This window comes from Haliaeetus albicilla, chromosome 13, assembly GCF_947461875.1.
Source record: "Haliaeetus albicilla chromosome 13, bHalAlb1.1, whole genome shotgun sequence".
NCBI lineage: Eukaryota > Metazoa > Chordata > Aves > Accipitriformes > Accipitridae > Haliaeetus > Haliaeetus albicilla.
In genome coordinates, this window is record NC_091495.1 from 20357992 (window position 1) to 20378208 (window position 20217).

Here is a 20217-nt window from a genome sequence, read left to right on the forward strand (position 1 = left end):
AGCCATACACTCCCCCTTGCCCCCACCCTTGTAAGTTGCACATTCTCAGAATACCACTGTCCTGAGGCATCTATTCTAACTGCCCCATGGAGAGGGAAGGTGCAAGGATTTGAGGGCGAGAAGGGAAGGCTGACCTGCACAGAAAGGCCATGAAAGCTTTTGGCAGCTCAGCACAGCCTGGTAGCACACTGTCACATCTGTCAGGTCATATTTACAGTGTAACAATCATGAAACTGACTTTATTAAGTCAATGGGTACAAGAAGAGCATCTGACAGATTTCCTGGCACATGACATGCCTTGGACTCACTGGCTCTAAGCCATAGCACCTCCTTTGAAGACAAGCCTCTGTTGACCTTCCCTGACCCTCTACCCAACTCTGAGCAAAAGCTTTAGCCATACCTTCCACTTTTGGTTTTGCTTCTGCCAGCCTTTCTGGAAACTTCTTCTTAAAGAATAACGCTTGCAGCCGTTGCTGATAGTGGTCAATCCTGCATGAAGGGTAGAGGAAAGCCAACACTGAACTGGAACTGTATTGTGAAGCCCAGGGCCAGTATGCTGTCTATGTAACCTAATGGTTGGATGTTGAGTGCCACAAGGCCTATGCATGGAACTACGGACGTAGTTCAAACATCTAACACTACATAATCAACCTTGTTATGAAAATGGAGGACCTCAAGGCATGTTTTGATCACAACTGAAAAGGAGCTGGAATAATTCCCATTACTCTCAAAATATGAGAGTCACAGCAGATGCCAGCTGCATCTCAATTAGCAGAACAAGATGTTAATCCTGATTGGGGGTGTAGCAAAATTGGAACAAGAAAGAAGGTCACAGGATGAAGAGATGGGATAGCTGAAAGGAAAAAGGGATCTATATGAAATCCTAACCCCTGGCTACACTACATCTGATAGTTGGATCTGAATTCCTTTTTGTGTGAATAATTTTAGGCAGAGGAGGCAGATTTCTGTCTGTTGTCAGGGGACTGGTCCTTAAATGACAGCACAGAGAGTGCTTATCGTCAATAAAAAGTTTGTGTAATGAATGGAAACATTTGTAACATTTGTGGGCTTCTGGCAAATGCAGGGTATAATGCTGGCCCACAATCTCTTGCACATTCCCCCTCAGTGCCAGATGATCCATTTTCAATAACAATTACAGCTGCTTCCAAGAAGTCCTCAGTGCACTTTCTCATAATGTATCAAACAGACCTGCTCATTTCAAAGAGGAAACGATCCGCTCGGGCCATGCGCTCAATTTCATGTTTATGCTCCTCCAACAAGTCGGTATCGCTCTTTTCAGGAACAAACTTCAGCAGCTAGAGTGACAGACACAAACCAAACACTGAGATGAGAGATCCAGGGAAAAGGAGAGAGGGACAGAGAGGCACAAACAAACCCTAATGGAGAGAGAGAGGGCCCTCAGATTTCTCTGCTACCATGGGGAAGCATTACGTTGACTCAGCCATGTGACTGTAACTTCAAAAAAGTGCAGCTGTGGCTACAAAACTGACCTTTTTTAAACCTTTGATTGCTGTTCTGTCTTTATCCCTCACTGACCCTATTAGATTAATTTTTAATTCTATGGGGAATTTCCCATTTCTAAATCCTAAAGGCCAAGTGCTACTGCAACTTACCCAAGGGGAAGTACAGAGAGAACTTTGATTCCCACACCATTAGTTGGAGTTTAGATTGGTGCAAACAAGAGAAGGATGTGTCCGACTCAGTGTGAAGTACCCATCATGCCTGTCCTAGAGTACACACAAAGCCTCATCTATCTCTCTCTTGGATCTGCCCTATTCTGCTGAAACAATAAACAATAACCAAGCGACTGGATATGTGTCTGACACTGGCTGCTATTCATATGCTGACCTTAAAAGCTCATACTTTGACAGATTTTTGACATATCTGGTGGTAATTGTGCTTTAGAATGGTTATAAATATTGCCATGCACACAGCCTCAGTGCACACCCACAAAAAATGCTCTCAAGGCATATCAAGCACTTTGGTTTTTACCACTTCTCAACATTTTATCCCACTCCCCAAAAATGTGATATTCAAAGGCATGGAGCATCAGAAGTTTGCAGTGACTTCTAGAGCAGCTGTGAGTATTCAGATAACATGACAAGTAGGCTATAAATTTCCAAAATGGAAAAGCTTTTTGTACACGATTAAATACTGTGACTGCACACAAAGAAGGAATCCCATTTGTCAGGCAGTTCAGAATTACAACATTTTGTGCACTCCTAAGGAACTTTATTATATGCATCTTTGGTCAAAGCATCATCTTTCACCTTCTATAAATTGGGGAAATCAGGCAGTGGCAGTTTAATTGATTTTTTCCCCCTCACATGCTACGCAGTGAACCAACTGCAGGGGACAGAAGGCACTGATTCCCTTTCTAACTATTCTAGTTAGAATGCGAGATCCTTTCTAGTCCCAGCTCTAACCGTTGACCTACATGGTCTAGTTCATGGCATTTCCCAATAGAAAAGCTGCAGGCAGAGAAGGGAGATCAAGAAAAAGAAAAGAAAAATGAACAGAAGAAAAACAACAAAAAAATAATCAGCAGTATAAAGAAGAGATGGGGAAAATTATAGGAAAGTCACAGGTTACAAGAAAAGATGTGAAAGGAAACCTCATACCAGCTGTAATCATGCATATTTTGCATCAAGAAGAGAAAACTGTTATGAAATCAACCTGATACAAATAGAGTTACACGAGGGAGGTATATCTGACAAAACTGGGAAAAATACTTTTGTCATGCTCCCGTGTCCAGCTCCACTGACATGATAGGGCCAAGTTCAGATCTGCAGACATACCAGCAGAGCCAGTACATATATCCACTTACTTCAGGTGAAAAAAGGCAGTGAAGGACTTAAGAGTAAGATATATCTGACTTGAATCTTTCTCACCTGCTCAAGCATATCTTTTGCTAAGTCTTCTTGTTCATCCATCTTCAAGATTGCTTGTCTGATTTCTTCATTAGACAGCTTCAGCCTTTCAACAGTATCAACATTGTACCATTAGTGCAAAGCTTAAGTGACTGACAATTCAGAAAGTAGGAAGCCTGAAAAGCTGCACTAAAAAGGCACAAAAGAACCATAGGAAGCTCTACTATGAAGTTGCTGTTCTAGAGTATTCAGTAAGATGAACAAATCAGTTCCAAAGGCAGAGATTTTATAGATCGCATATCTTTATGCTCTTCACCTAATCAAATACACAGCAGAAATTAGATGGTGATTAAGAACAATAAGGTCCTCATAGATCGAAAGTGCTTCCAACTTCCCCATATCAGATACCTCCCTCATCAAGTTCTTTTGCTATAGTAAAACCCCTTAAATCCCTGTGACCTGTAAGTGACTGTGAGCCTATGTAACAGCCCAGCTTGTGAATATTAAAGCATCTCCCAGAGTAACAAATAATGGGACTTATCTTTCCCTTCTAGATCTAGGAACAGTGTTTCTTGTAAGAAGACTGGTTGTGCTAGGTAAGTTCACTCTGTCAGCAATCACAGCGGAAGAAAGAATTGACAGCATCTACATATCCATGTTTCATATCCAGTATGAAACAAGCTCTGAAAACAAGAGCTTATTAATATTATCTGAGGTATTAAAATTACACTCTCCTTCCCACCTACTCCTGTTCATCTATGTGGAATGAGTAAGGGCCATCAGTTACAACAAAACACAGAACCAACAAAAAAACCTCTGAGGGTCTCCACTTGAAATTCAGGGCAGAGCAGGAAGAGTCAGAATTCATGATTATTGAGAGGTTCCTTGATAGATTACATGAAATGAACTTCGTGGTTCTCAGTGTAGATGTCAATGAAGAAATGCACAAGTGACTAATTCTATCCCACCACCCCCAACCCATGACACCCTCATCAGTCATTTCAGGAGAATAGGGGAGGACCAAATGAACCATAAAGGAAAGCCTATCCACAAGAAAATCTCAGTTTTGTGACTGAAACAGAAAAATGTGAAAAGAAGTATTTGAGGAGTGAAGTCTGCAGTCTCCATGGGTGTTCTACAATCAATATAATTAATGAACAGCAGAAAGAGAAAATGCAAAAATAAATGAGAGACAGGCTGATGCACGAGGCAGAGTGTTTTTGTCTTCAGTGCTAAGAAATTCCATGTTTAAATTTCACATTGCTATTGCCATTTGGAAAGAGTCATATTTTTGGAACTAGGTAAAAGCAAAAGAGCAAGCTTTATTTTTACAGACAGGAAATATTACTAAATCTAAGAAACTTAAAGCATTTTAATATTACCCAATATAACCAACAGCTGGAAACTAAAATATGAATTAGCAGACATTTGAAAGCTTGTAAGTATTACACCTCTGAACTAATTGCTCTTACTCTGTTCCTAGCTGGTCATCCTGTCTGCTTTTGACAAAGAGGGCAAATGACACCAGCTAAGTAAGAGAAAGCTACTGAATTTCCAGAAAAGCTACATAATCGGCCACGCTTGGATGAGATAGAAGGATTAGAAGTTTTACAATGAAAAGGCTGGAAACTTTTTACTTTAGGTCAAAAATTTACTCCGGATCAAAACAACAAGCCTCAGTACATGGGGTTCTGCATAAAGGTCTACAGTCTCAATCAGAAAACTGAAGAGTTTCTTTTGGCTTTAATAATCATGAATTGTAAAGTCCATGGCTGTGTGACCCTGAACTGATGAAACCCTGTGACAGCATGAGGGCTGAGAAGCATATTGGTGGGTGTGGGCCTTGCTCCTAGCAGACACATATACACATGCCCAGACAATTTGGTGCCTGCAGATTTTCAAGTGCTACATTTTGTTGGTTATTTTTGCTTTAGAGAGCACCTTTAGATTTTCCAGGATCCGGAGTCTGCAGATTAGCTCTGTCTTGTAACACAGGCACACAGCCTGTCAGAGGGGATGCAAGAAACCAATCCATGAAACACCAGGGCGGGGGGGAGAGGGGTGGGTGTGCTACTTTCACTGAGGATAAAAAGAATGAGGGCAAGTTTCATATTTTTTCCATGCAAATAACTTGAGCAATTGCTACACTGACCACCCCATTAGACAGCGCAATTACCTTTGTGTGTGTTTGGGGATGCAGTAAACAGGACCAAACATACAGGTTTGAGGTACGTTAACACAACAGAAGGTATAGTGCATATTATTGCTGATCTTGTTGTTCTGCCCAGGAGCCCAAGGACTTCAGACTCCAAGGTCCTCTGTTTGCTCCCATTCATTAGCACTAAATACACTTGAAAACATCTTCTGTTAAAAAATAGTTGAGAGCCCCAAGGACAGACAGTTATGCAAACACTTTGACTTCTTGGATGATTCTGTGCCCTGCCATCAGCAGAGAAACATCTGGCTTGAATGGTTTAGGCCACACTAGAGAGAAGCAGAAAGCTTGCCAGCCCCCTACCAAGAAACAGTTTAACTTCATCACTTACAGGCCTGTAATGCAGTCACAGTGCCTGCAGGTGTGCATCCTAGATTATTACCAATCCAATTACAAGTACAGAAGGATTTACAGCAAAACAATCTTACTCTTCCAAAGTAGGCTTGTTCCTCTTCTGGGGCAGGACCTATTTCAAGAGCTGTAAGCATCAACAGCACAAAACAGGGATCTTTCCCACTTTAAAAACCAGCTAAATAACTGGCCAAAGAATTGTTAATCAAGTGATTCTTCTTGTATTTTCAAGACTCATACCCAGCCGTGCAGTAGATCTTAAAGATGGCCAGCAGTAATGCGAAACAGATGTGCTCCTTTAAGCAGAAGCAGGTGAACTGATTAAAGAGGAACCTAAAGCAGATGTGCAAAATCTTTCAATTTAGGACTGAATAGAGGCATCCCTCAGAGGCTAAAACTCATATGGGACAGACAGCAAATTAAAGTGGAATAATGGCCCAAAAATTTACACTACAGAAATTACATTTCAGTATCTATTGGAAAGTCTGCAATGACTTTCTTACAAGCTTTGCAGATCCAGGCACTCTTCCTTCAGCTGCTGGAGACAACTCGATTCGGAACAGCATACAATTCAAGCTGTATTCTCTCTGCCTTACGCTTCACCAGATCACAGATCCTGGCATCAGAACTCAGGAAGTAAATGCGACCAGAAGAAAACAGTGCCCCATTCCTCAGCTGCAGCACATTCATTCATAGCGCAGATATTGACCGTTTTTGTTCAACAGCAGTCTGATGCTGGTCAGATGAGGAAGGAAAAGGATCTTTACTGAGAATACTCCCTCCTTCTTCCCTCACCTGTACATCTGGTGGCAGCATATGGAAGTCCAACTGCTTGAGTCATCTTCAAGCAGTGTTAAAGCTCAACAAGTACCAAATAACTTCTGATATGGTACTTAGCTTGCCTCCCTCTATCCCCTCCGGCTTCATAAATAATCTCTATTGACTCTGCAGAGTAATTCATCACTAATCTCCCCACGACACCTCCGCTGATTTAACACCAGCATCACTTGCAGACGTCAAGTGGTTTATTGTTTTGTCCTCTTGGAGAAAGCCAGCACCTGACTCTGAACATGCCTGGGAGACACGTTGCAGTTTTACATCAACTTCCATTACAGACATCCAGTGCTTGCTCATTTTTCCTCCTTAAATATACCCATTGATTTAACTTACAGTAACCTCCGCCCTTCATTCCTCCCTCCCATGGATCAAAGCAGAATACTTGTTGCTCATTAACCATCTCCCCCTCAGAGGAAAAAGTAGATTACTTCATGGGCTTGTTCCTTGGATCTTGCTTAGCTTTTGAGAAAGAAGCATGCTTGCCTGTTAGCAAAGAACCCAGAGTTTCGCTGGAGCTACATTAAGATCCCATACTACAGGGATCACACTCCCACTCTTCCTTTTACCTTGGAGAAGGGGACTGATTATCATGTATCAAGGCCATTTTCTGCTTCAAACTGAACTGAACTACAGTGCTTCCAAAAGATGCTACAGTAGTAGCTGTGACAGTGAGAGGCACTGACTGATACTTAGCTGCATCCTAAAGCCAGTTTGTACAGCTCATGCAAATCTTAGCTTTTACTGACTGCACAATTCCCCATCTTCACAACTCATTTCACACAGGCTACTAGTCAATTCACTCCCAAACTTTGTGACTGGGACATAAGCCTTCTCTTAGCTCCTGAGCTCTCCTAAGGCTCTGTACAACTGCCAAGCTGCAGGCTGTTAAATGTCTGTGTTTTGGGAATACTCATTGTCACTACCCCATAAAGGCAGGAAAAGGAGATTTTTCCCTGCTCTCAGAAGAAGCATTCAGGTGTTGGGCTGGTCTAACTGCATATTCACTCAGAAAGATGCAGCCACTCTTTTCACATCCTCTTATCTCAGTTGCCATCTCACCTTGTCAGTGAAGAAGACAGTGCCTTAACCTTTTGGGGACAACAGTTGGAACATTTTACAAGGTACATCTTACACCATTATATCTACATGTTGGGAAAAAAACCCACCAGTGCCTTTTCAGCACTTCACTGTGAAAGTATTCTGCCAAGTGCATAAAGAAACAGGCTTTTCTTTTCCTCCTTCAGCAAAAGCTTATGAGGGACCAAGCTACTTTACAACCAAATACTCTCAATTTCCTACCAAGAAGGATCTGGGCTGGCCGTCTTTCTGGGCATAGCAAGGCCAAACTTGGGAATCCCCAAATTACAGTGACATATTGATGAGGCAGTGGTTCATCTTTTATCACAACCCTATCTACTGGTTCCTAGTTGTGATCAAAGATGGGATGGCACCAACTGACATACTCAGTTTAACCTTGGGGTTTATCATACTCAGAATTTCAGGTAAAGCCTTTTATTACGGACCTTAAATTAAAACCAGAAAATCTCTCTAGGAACCCAGGAGGCACTGTTTATTATCTAGTGTTTTTCAAGACACCACACTGAGGACCTGAACTGCTGAGTCAAATGAGCTGTTTCTGTATTAAGATATGAGTTGTACCCCAAAATATCATACTGCTTGGAATCTACCTTGAAATAAGGGTGAAGACTGTATTGTCACATGGCAGAAAGGCACACCAGGACTGGGGGCACAGCAGAGGCAGTACACAGAGAATGACATTGGCTGAATAGCTTGTCCTCTTAATGTCTGAACTGAAAGGGTTTAGAAGCACCGAGGAGGCACAGCTATGTGAGAGGAATACTCGGTCTCTTTAGTATTCTGGTTAGAAATGCGGCACAAGTCCCTTTTCCTCTCCCTTATTGATAGATGTTTGAATCGACAATCAGAAAAGCCACAAACTAGCTGCCTGCTAGTATCTATCTACTGTCATATTCACATTTAAAACTATTTTTGTGTAGTTAGATTCTGCCTACTACTGGTTTTGACATTTTGCTAGCACTCCTACTGTTTCCAGCCTCTTGAGAGGGTTACTGCTGACTAGTTGGGCCACAGGAATAACAAACACATCTCAGAAGAACACTGACATAATGATTTTGCAGGAATTCATGCAAAATAACTTGCACAAAAAAGTTCCATAAGTATATGTTTAGCCTTCTTCTGAGTAACATGTCTCCTAGAACTGGACCTCTCCAGAGCATTTCACAGAGCAAGACAGTAAGTGATATGTCTTAGGCATGTTCTGCAAGGACCATTTCATGTTATGCCAGAACATTTGAAGATATGGTACAACAAAAACATTAGAGCAGCAAAAATACTAGCCATTACTTAAGTAACAGAGGCAGGGAGAAGCCATACTGGTGAGAGAGGTCAGGGAAATTTCCAGCTGCTAGGTGAAAGCAGGAAAACACAGGGATCTGGGATGACTCTTCCAGACCACACAAGTCTGACAGTAAATCTTCAGCCTGGTGGAAACTGAAGACATCAGGAAATTCATGACGGACAGCAGATTTCCAGTGTGACAGAAATAACTGTATGTTGGAAACACCATTAAGAAAGCCAGATTTGAATCTGGTGGGCACTTGGACTCACCACAGACAGATGGTTCCATGTCCTGGTTGAATTATGGCCTACTGGAAATACTGTGAGATAAATTGATCTTGTGCCTATTCAAACCTTTACAGTTGGCCTATGGGACAGAGGTTCATTTTGGATCCATCAGACTCCATTAAACAAGGACAATTACATCCTTCCACTGCAGGAAAACTGAAGGTTGCTGCTATCAAGTAGCTGAAATAGAGTTTTTTTAAAATTAAAATAGAGATGAGAATGGGGAGGAAGGCTTACAAATCTGTTAACTGTCAGCAAAAATCAACTAGCAATTCAATTTTAATCTCTTTTCAGTCTACCATACTCCTGTCTCTCTGCAAAAGAAAGCAAAAGACATCTATTTCTCACTTTAGCTAGGTTTTGGCTTGTTGGACCATATGAAATATGAGTGCTGCCTGACCCCTTCTAACACAGTGTTAGTAAAACAATAACATTTGAGTAGTGGAGGGAAAGAAAACCCAACCCATGCAGCTATTTTACTTTAAAGGACACGACAGTTTAGTGTAAACAAAGGGGGAATAAACTACAGGAATATATGCACAGTAAGAGTCAATTAGAAACAGCTGTTGGCAGATACTGTGGCAACCTGAAAGCTGGGGCTGCAGCTCAGGGTTGCACAAACTCTCTTTGTTTGTCACCAGTTTTAAATCCCCTCTCATTGCATGTGTGTGCACACCCACATGCACACATGTGCAAGGTGCGCTGCAGGAACAGCACGGGCATGGCAGCAGTCAGGGATGATTTGGCTGGGAGTGTCTCTCCTTCAGGGTTTAACCTAAAGGAGGAAGAAGTGGCTGAATGAAAAAACTGCAAAGGGGTCATAAAACCCTTTCAATTATTGCCTGCAGCCAATCCTCCCAATTACTGTCTTTAATAATAGAACCATATAAACACAAAAAGCAGAAAGAGGCATGAATGTAGAGGTACCATTTTATTCCCAAAGATTTTTTATTTTCTAGTTCCATTTAGAAAGGAAGTTTGGGGAGGAGTAGCAATCCTGGCCCAATTTGTAAGATATTTCTGATATCCTGGGTGTAAACTATCTGTTACAAACATTAAATGATCTAAGCTAGTGACAGCCCTGGTGACTGGTGTTTTCCATAGTGCAGCACAGCGAAGTTAACAGGGCAAGATGCAAACTGGCAAGCTCCTTAGGGACAGCGAGCTCAGTCTCCAAATCTCTATCATCCATGTTAGGCCTGCTAACAATAAGACCAGGATACTTCCTAGTAGAGAAGTTGACATTCACAAAACACAGCTTTCCAACTCTGGTTTGAGTCCAGACTAGCAGCTTGAGGTGGACTGGCTTCGTGGCACACCTGGTATGAACACACGCTGTGTACCCTGAAGTGCAAGGTACATGTTTCAACGACACTTTGCCGGAGGCAGCAGAAGGGAAGAAAAAAACACAGAGACTGTCCTTTCTCTCTCTCACCATTTAGAGAGGATTCCTTTCAGATAAGAAGGGGCCAGACTTGCACAGCAGAAGAGATGAATGGTGAAAAACACATACTGCTGCCATCCACACTGCTTTTGTTTTGAAGACAGATTTTTACAAATAAATATCTAGTGTCATAGCAATTCATGAACCACCTTCCTGGATCCTCCTCAGCTCAGCCAGCTGCACACATTATGTTACCACTTCTAGGAAATGTTCCACCTGCATACATGAGTTAATCTGAACCCCAGACACAATTTAGCAGGTCTGTCAAACAACACGAAAATCCTCTTGCCCCTATGCCTCCCCATTCCTCTGCCCCAGCCTGCAGTCAGCTGCCAAGACCAGCAAAGACATGCATTGGCAACTGCTGCAGAAAGAGAAATGTAAGCCTTCCCTCATTGCTGGTTTGGATGGTGGGGTTCCTGCTGACATGCAGGCTAATGCCATATGAGTAGCATAATGAAAGCCTCCAAAGGTTTCACTAAGCAACCGAAAGAACTCACTCCAGCCCTGGTGGTCTGGCTGCAACTTTACTTTTAACCGTTAGCATGCTAGAGCAGACAAGCAATCACATCCATACGAATCTGCATTTTCTACTGATCAATGACACACTTTTTGTGCTCAGTACTGGCACAGCTTTACCAGGTTCCGCCTCCAGCCCTGCTGTCCCTTCTCTGGTAGGAAAGGCAGCTTTCTCAGGTGGATCAGTGTCTGCACAAATTTTATAGTTGGTGACAGACATCCAGTCCAGTAGTCATGTTGGTAGAAAGACATGAAAAGCATATAGAGTGCCCTGATGTCACAGCATTTGAAGGCATTAGTCACTGCAGGAGCATGTGAAGGCAACTTCTGGCTTCCAAAACCTAATTTACAAATACAAGACCTAATTCTTGAATATATCTTCTTACATTTACCACTTTTCTCACCATGAGTCAAAAATGACAAAGATGAATATCACTCACAGCTCTGCTGTATTCCAGGGAGATGTTCAGAGCAACATTTAGAAAGAAACGTACAGAACAGAGACAAATTACATACACAGAGCATGGGGGACACATTACTTATTTAGAGTGAAGTGCAAGCGCTGCCAAAGAGCTGCTTTCATCTGCCTATGAGTGCTGATAGTTTTCTGGTGATGAGTCTTCAGAGATATCCTGGTGTCTATGGGTTCAATGCACAAATGTGTGTGTGCATATGTTTATTAAGTGAGCTAACAATTCAGAGAGACATGTGCTTTTATGACACTGCAAGAGAGGTTTCTCTGAAGCAAGCTCTGCAGGTATTAGACAGCAGGTCTAGCTGGGAAAAGAAACATGTCCATTTGTTTAATTCCATCCCCTCTTGTTTCTACATTAACCATGGCATACCTTATGAGCTAAGGCTTAGCACACTTACTTGGAAAGTAGAATGACACAATTCTGGGCCCTCCGGCCATCAATCACAGAGAGCTCTTTCACCTTTCGTGTGGAGAGGTAAAGGTCTTCTGTTGAACCCATCTCTTTCTGCATATAATTCAAAAGGAAAGGAAAACAATCAGTATCATGTTTCTCACCCAAGGCTGATAGACTTAGCTGTGTAATGAGCAAAACCCATTCCAACCTGGGGAAATCCACCCTCATGGTGAGAAAAGGAGACAAGAAGGGCAGAAAACATGTAGGTAGATCCTGTATTACTAGACAAACAGAAGTCATTCATTACCACCTAGGAGATCATCTTTGATTCCAATTAAAGGACTTGATTCTGACCTATTGGACTCACTCTACCAACAGTTATGTTATTATGTTAGCGTACAAAAACTGGCATGACAGGAAAATTGGGCACATTATAGTAAAGCCCACTGGCGTGGTGTCACAGCATATCCTTCAGCAGAGGCCTCCTGCAGGGGTTACACAGCATTCTTGAAAGGCTGCAGCACAATCAGGAAAAATCCTTCCATCATCTCTTGAGGCTGCCACTAGACCAATCCAATCCGTATTATATGAGAGATACAAAGAGTAGGGCAAGATGGCATTTATCTTACTAAATATGCCTTACTAAATGGTCAACATCTACATCTAACCTAGCCTCTCTTTTTTAAATTAATTAATACCTTTAATCGTACAGAAACCACCCTTTTCCAAAGTTCTCTGTATATCCCCATTGCCAAACTCATCACCTAGAAAAATGGAAAAATCCCCTTCCAAAATGTTTGTCACAGCACACCAAAACTATTTGCAAACCCAGTTTGACCATCCACACACCTACTGTCTTGCCTACACACCAGAGTCATGGGATTTGTTTCACTTCCAGAGATTGGCTTTCTGTAGTTACTTTGAGTATTTTTTAACACCGTTCCTTTAAAGGGAAGTAGATGTAACGATAAAAGGTGTTAATCCTGGATAATAGCTCTCTAGTTACTAACAGAGAAGAGGGAATTGGAAACAGGACAGTTATTATTTTCCCAGCTAACTGCTGCTGGAACCTCTTCAAAAATGCCTTTCCATGATATCCATATTGTCATGCCTTAAGATTTTGAGATTTACCAGTATAATCTAGCTTTGAATGTACCCATCAAATTAGCAATGTGACTTCTTCCTTAGGAAATAACAGCAAGCATGCTGAGTCAGATCAAAAGGTCCATCTACCCCAGTATCCTGTCCCTGAGAGTGGTCAACAGCAGATACCCAGGGAAAGGTATAAGATCATGGCAAGCATACAGTGGTGTTTCCCAGAATTCACTCCCAGTACTCAAAGTTCTGCAGGTCCAGGCTTACTTATATCAGCTCAACCCATCCACTCCAAGAAATTTTGACACCCAAGTATTTAAGAGTTAAATGTAAGTCATAGATTCATATTGCTAGTTGCCATTTGAGTTCTTGGTACAATCAGCTACAATGAGCCTGTGTTGTTCCTGGATATACAAAGGATTCATACAACCACATCCAAATGTGCTGCAATGAGCCACCACCAATACTAAGTGCGTTTATAAGCAGATACAATGCACCAGCTGAAGACAAGCACACAGTAGTTCTGCTGGATGTGCCCAGAGCGTCTAGCTTGGCAGAAGAAAATTGCAACATTACTTGATACATCAAATAGCATTTCCAAAAAAGGAAAAATTGGGCATAGGGCAAGTTTATTATTTCTGAGAGAATAACTAACAATACAAAAAGCAGGGCAACTCCAGTATAATCTGGCATGTAGAGATGTCAAAGTTTTCCCGACTTTCCTCAGTTTGTGGGGAGGAAAACAGGGGAACAGGAAGATAGGCAGCTGTTAAAGGCAAGAAAGGTACTTATTGGTCTGTGCTCTTGGTTTAAAAGCCTCACTGTCCCTCACTAGCTGATGCCTGCAGAGAAGGACACCTGGTTAGTGTTAACTAGCACCCATGCCAAGGAAAAAAAAAATTATTTCAGGATTTGGCTGTGTGAGGTGGGGGTTTACATGGCTTCCCCTAAAGCCATTAAAGCCATGCAGCAGGGATTGGTGTAATAGTCTCCATGCTATTTCCAATTCCCTAACCCACAATGTTCAACACAGATGAATAACTTGAACTACTTAGACGTGGCCTACTCCTTGGTCATAAGGAGTGGGCTAGTCTCATCTAAAAATATATTCTTTTCAACTCATATTGAGAAGAGAGATATTTATAGATACTTGGAGTTGCGTGTAAGCAAAAGCAGATGAAGCCTCAGGTTCTACTGAAGCCAGATTGCAAGTTTAGCTGAAAGAAAACAGATTGCATATGGACTATCTGCATTTTCTTAGACACCGAAAAAGAGGAGCAAGGGGGCAGTAGTGACTAACTTTTGTGAGATAGCCCAAGCACACAAAGCAAGAATAGTTGGAGCTGTTGTCAACCTGACAGACAAGATCCCTAAGTTTTATCCCATCATTCTTTACCAACTTTCCATCTGGGATAACATTATGTTATGTACTTCAAAGAGTATTTCAGATTTGAGATTTTAATTGCAAATTCAAAAATCAACTAAAATTTCAGTGCTGGAATGACTAGACATGTGGAATGTGTTCATTGTATTGCTGCCCTGTTTCAAATACAGTTTGATTTTGGTTAGCTGCAGAAATTGTGGTCTGGTACCACGGCAGCACCCTAGGTTCTAGTGATTATCAATACTTTAGAGAGCTATTTCTACCATATTGACTTGTTTCATGGTGCCTGCTACCATGATCAAAGCCAGTAAATGGCCCAGAGCCACATATTAGCTTCACCCAGTGGCAGAGGTCCTGACTAGACTTTCCAGATACAGTTCCCTGAGCACTCGTGGTGAGGACTACTTTCTTCTGAAGCCACCAGAGACGCTTGTGATGATATCTGAACACCCCTCTTCTGAAAGCATTGCTCTTCCCAAGAGTGTTGCTAAGAATTTTGCTTAAGATGATGAATAAATTGAGAGGTAGCCAGTTTGAAGGCATGTGGGCGGTCTAGTATCTCTGCTTCACCTAAACACCATTTCAGTCTTTCGCTGAACTTTCTGAGGGTTTCAGCAGCCTGAAATGAAGTAGGCTTTCCTCCAGTCTAACCCTTCGGCTCCTCAGCTGGCAAAAATCCTTCTGCTCAACGAAAGAGCCTTTCAATTCTACAGAAAGAAAGATTTTCTTTATCAGAAAGTCTGTGGCTAGTGAATACAACTGGAGACTTCAGTACTGTCCAAAGCAGATGTACCACAGATGGGAACAGTGGGAGTGAAGGCTCCCTGAGAGCTCCTTTTGTTCTCCACTAGAGAGACTATTGCTTTGGTTAAGGAAGAGTTCATGTACACATTCTATTTTGTCCTTGGTCATTTTCCTCAGGATCATCAAAAAGGGGACTACAGACACCAGCAGAAACCACATCGAGGTTATAGCTAACTAAAAGAACACGAACTACTTCCTACCGCAGAGCTAATACAACTAAAGGAATTTTTTGTACCACCTTCCCCACCCAGACAGCAGATGTGCAAGGGCATATGAAGGAGTAGTATGGGATGAGTCATGACCCTATAATGGCATGATTCAGGACTTCACCTTCCCACACTCTGCAAGAGGATCAGGAGGCAGACAATAATACTCACCTGCTTACAGGAGGAGGGGTTAGTTAGCAGGTCCTATGCAGGCAGCAGCCACAAATAACGAAGAAGGAAACATGCCAAAAATTAGTCACAAAGAAAGATATCAAGTTCAACAAGGCAGCTGAATTGAGACACACACTGTTTTCTAAAAGAATAAAACGCTTAGCAAGTAATAGTGGCCCAGATGGTTCGAAGGTATTTCAGCATTTCTTTGCATATTTTAAATCAGCAGATTTTGGGGAACTAAGAGTTCTAGTTCTTTTCTGAAAAGAATAAATTCAGTCTCCAAAGCATAAATCTCTTAGGTCTTGAAACATTAACTAGGATAATGCTTAAATACCTTTACAAATCTAGTCCAGAGCCTTACTGAAAGAACTGCCAAGGTTAAAACTTGAGGGTCAGTTCTCCTCTTCTGATGCGCAGGCACAGTTTGCCATTATTAGTAACAACTTGTTTCAATGACACTTTATACCCTTTAACAACTTATAGCCAAGTATTTTGAAAGCACTCTGTAACCACCAAAGAAGCCTTACAGCACTACTGGATGACAGACATGAACTATTTCACAACATATTCAATACTCCAGGAAAACACCAGGTATACTGGTCAATATTACACAGTAAGATTGGAGCAAGGTCAAAACACAAGTGTAAGGATTCTTGTTCCAGCATTCTGTACACTGGACAATTCTGCTTTCCCTCATAGCCACCAAAAATGATACACTGGGCTTGAGAGAAGAGAAGAGACCCTTTGTCAATTAAAAAAAGAAGAAAGAAAAGCTGTTTAATGTAAATGAAACTGGAAAAAAAAATGAAGATCACATTAAAAACAGCAAAGAAAGAAATGTCTTTATCTGTACTCATTCAACTTTTCAGATGCAAAAGAGCAGGTCTCTGCATTGACATTTTTCATTGCAGACATTTGGATGAAGTTTAAAAGTCACAAACCCAGGGTAAACACATACTTGGCCAGAGTGGAGTATTTCCAAAAATAAAAGAGGAGAAAAGACTAAGTGTGAATCAACTGGAAAATTTCTCATAAGCTTTTGATTCAAAAACAATTTTGGTTGCCTGGTCTTTAAAAAAAAAAAAAAAAAAAAGAAAGAAAATTGATAAGGACCTGTTGACTGGAATCCAGTTCACACTGGAATGAGTATGGATGAAAAAGAAAGTATCATGTAAAGTAATAAAAATGGAATATTTTTAAGGGGAAAAAAACCAAACAAAAACCCTAAATGAAAGCTAGAAGGGCAGCAATACACCTAACTACACAAAAACATGAGTAGCTTACATAAGTGATACTCTAGTGTCTGGAGCCACTGTCATAAAATGTGTTTAATGAGGATGGAAGAGAAATGTTCTGAGACCCATGGAGGTGACTCTGAGATGATTGCTCCATTCCAGTGGACAGGGGTAAGGGTCAGATTAGTTTACAGTTGAATAGGCCAGGATGCTTTTCAGTGATCAGTAACACAGGCATAAATATTATGATTCTGAGAGTCAGCAGACCAGGACAGCTTTGGCTTTGGATTTTGGGGCCAAAAGGAAAGAAGGTTTTGCAAGGTCATTTCTAGTGAGGAAACTGCAATGTTTGCACCCAAAACACTGGAATGGCACCTTGATGGTGCCACCTTGATGGCAATGGCCACTCATGTGCACAGATGACAGTCTCACTACTTGCAAGACAACTGGGAGCTCACCACCACAGCTAAGCTGTTGGCACGAGGTCTAAATCCAGTCTTGTAACAGTACTGAAGTTTCATGTGCCTTTCTTTCCCTCTGTGAACTAAGTTCTTGTTTCAGGGAATGGGCTTCACAGAAAGAGAGAGGGAACCACTGAAACAGCAACAGCTATTTGCAGGAGCAGAATGAGAAATTAAATCTCATCATGCAGTGGGTAACATCACATTCTTCACAGTTCAAGTTAGGATGCTTATCTATGTGGCTGTGAGCTAGTAAATCAGAACAGTTATTCATTATGTTTATTGGATTAGATAAAAAAAATGAGAGAGAGAAAGGAGCAGATGGAAAGTCCAAAGACAAGGAGTTTGTTTGTTAAATTTAAGGTACTGAATAAGTTAATGAAGTAGTCATCATCACTGTAAGGCTTAATCATAAAGGCTGCTTATGGCAATCATGTCTGTGTCTTCTCCTAATACTTCAGAGCAATGATCCAATTCTGTAGAGTACAAAAGATTGAATTTCTCCAAACATATTCCAAAAGCAAAGAAAAGCTGGGGGAGTTCAGGGAGTGCAAGTACAGTCCCTCTCCTGCTAAATCTCATTCAGCAGAGATAGACAGATTGAAGGTGACTTACTTTCCAAGAAAAAGAGGAGGGAAAAGAGACATTCTAATAAATGGCTGCTTTTAAAGTATGCTGTTTGTGTTATAATCTGTAATTCGGACAGTTTCTGTCACATAGCCAGTTGGGTCAGTTGGCTGTTTAAGAAAAAATAAACAAAGTGAAAGCTAATTCAGTTACCTTGCTCAGTACTCAGGCAACTACAGACTTTCTCTGGACGAATGGGAGAAACAGAAAGATGGATATCAAGCATGAATGTAAAGCCCAGGAGCTTTTGAAAGCTAGTGGCTGCTGGGATCAAACAGAGCATTACCTGTTGGGAGCTGTTGTCTCTGAGAGCTGTTCATTAGTATGAAGTACGTCAATAACAGAAGGTTATACTCTGCCCTATATGTCCTCTGCACTTCTTAGGTCTTGTGATTTTTTGAACAGTGGCAGAGCAGCAAATGATGCAGCCTGACTGCAGGTGGACAAGGGCCCAGATCACTGTCATGTGTTCGTTCCTCCTCCAGAAATTCAAGGAAGACAAGGTGTGGAAGAGTTCACCCCTACCTGGTGTCTCTGATACGCGGAGAACATCTTCTCAAAATCTTCTAGATCCAGCACCTTGAATGCCTTTAAATCATCAATCTCATTCCAGATTGTGCCATGGATTCTCTCCTGAAAGAAAAGGTCATATTTTAATGAGACAGCAAAAGGTTTTAGCTAAGAACTTCCAATCCCATTTGGACAGATCATTCTCTCCTGCTCACTGGCCATATTCCTATGTACTACTGCTGTCATTTTAGAGGGCACACTTTGTTTCAAGAGTCAAAGGAGAAAAAAATAGTGGTGTGTTTTTGGTGTTTTGGTTTTTTTTAAACGTACTGAGTATTTTGTATTTTTCATTACAACAAGCCTCTGATGAAAGGGCACAGTCCAAGACTAGCAGACCACATCTCAAGCAATATCCATGATCCCACAGTACGATTCCTTTCAAGAGTGGCCATCTCTCTAACACAATGATTGTGGTCATGCTGAAAGAAATGTTACCATCATGAAGAAAAAGTTTAGGAAGGGCACTGATGCATGACAAACCCTAGACGCGTCTTCCCTTCTGCAAATTTTGCCAGGTTCTGTTGTAAAGCCCAAAGCGTGTGTGGTTTTCATTCTGCCTGCCTGTAAAACCAGTTTAAGATTTTATTTTATTTTACTTTTAAGGCTCTGAGTCTTTGAAGTCTAATTGTTTCCTATTACATGATCTCCCCTGTCTACATGAGTTCTTTGTTGACTCAGATAGACACAAACTATACCCAGGATCTCTGAAAGAGCATCATCCTCTCTAACTGGAAATGTTCACAACCTATGTGATACACTATCCTGAATGCCAGGGAATCCTAGCTGTCTGGCAGATGATTAGCATGGAGGGAGACAGGCACAGAGTCCTCCTCCAACTTTGCTGTCCACCAACCCTGGATGAAATAAGCTCTTGCAGTACATGAATTAGCTAATCAGCAGTCATCCTAAACCAGTAGAAGGCCTTGGGGTCTCCTGCTAACCTTCTCAGGACAGATGTCTTTGCTGGCAAAAAAGAACCAAAGATTGAACTACCTTCTCCTTCCTACTGACTGTTAAGGTGCATGTTGTGTGGGACAAGCTTGGGGCAATTACCCATACAGAAAAGGAAAACTTGCTCTTCACACCTGACAACACTGTCTTTCAGTTCATTTAGTTAATAAAGTGTACATTTCTTTCACTTTATTAACTGGAAAAATAAGGAAGGTGTTGATTAAAAGAAAAAGGAAATGGACAGAAGGGATTGTAAAAAGACCTAAGCAAACCCCAGGAAATGAAAAGCCAGCAGAACACTGATGCAGAGAAAGCCAGGAACAGCAAGCAATAGCAATGAAACCCTCACACAGGCTCCAGCTCTGAAGTACCTGACTTGTACCTACACAGCGAAGTGCATTAACACTTCATTATCAGAACTAATTAGGAACAGGCTCTACTTCCTATTCACAGTCATCAAAGGAATGAGGGAAATGTGCTAAGTCACAAGGCTCAAGGAGCAAGGAAAAAACCTGATGGGAGGATGAAATAGGGGGAAATAAAAGTGTGAAGTGTTCTGGAGGAAATTCCTGGCAGGGCAGACACTGTGGAGGAAAACTAACATCCTCCCTCCACAGGCAGCCTGTGAGTGCCCGAGGGCAAGGAGGGGTGTCTGCAGTGCTGCAGTGCTATTTACAGTGAGAGCATATACTAGATGGGAGCAGCACCCACCCCTGAACTGGCTCACCAATATCATTGTATCATTCCTTGCAATCAGTGCAGCACTTCTTTCCATAGTAGGAAGAACATCATGACCCTGTGACTGTAATGTGACAAACAAGTTTGGGAGGCTCACCTCAGCCAAAGGAATAGGAGACAAAGTTAATTTTCATTTTATCCTAACCCTGAACTCTACTGCCAATCTTAGCCAGAAGCAT

At 41.6% G+C, this 20217-nt stretch overlaps 1 protein-coding gene across 4 annotated transcripts in view; it reads right to left on the bottom strand.

The window, feature by feature from the left end:
• Positions 1-20217, bottom strand: part of DAAM2 (dishevelled associated activator of morphogenesis 2) — a 208746-nt gene that overhangs the window by 25655 nt on the left and 162874 nt on the right. For 3 of the 4 annotated variants that reach the window (XM_069800362.1, XM_069800363.1, XM_069800361.1), the window contains 6 exons: positions 18305-18412; positions 15454-15486; positions 11798-11904; positions 2913-2997; positions 1210-1316; positions 401-489 (listed from right to left, as the gene is read on the bottom strand). In XM_069800362.1, coding sequence (XP_069656463.1) covers positions 401-489; positions 1210-1316; positions 2913-2997; positions 11798-11904; positions 15454-15486; positions 18305-18412 — 529 coding nt within the window. The remainder of the gene's footprint in view (positions 1-400; positions 490-1209; positions 1317-2912; positions 2998-11797; positions 11905-15453; positions 15487-18304; positions 18413-20217) is intronic. The other variant, XM_069800364.1, reaches the window with a different exon arrangement.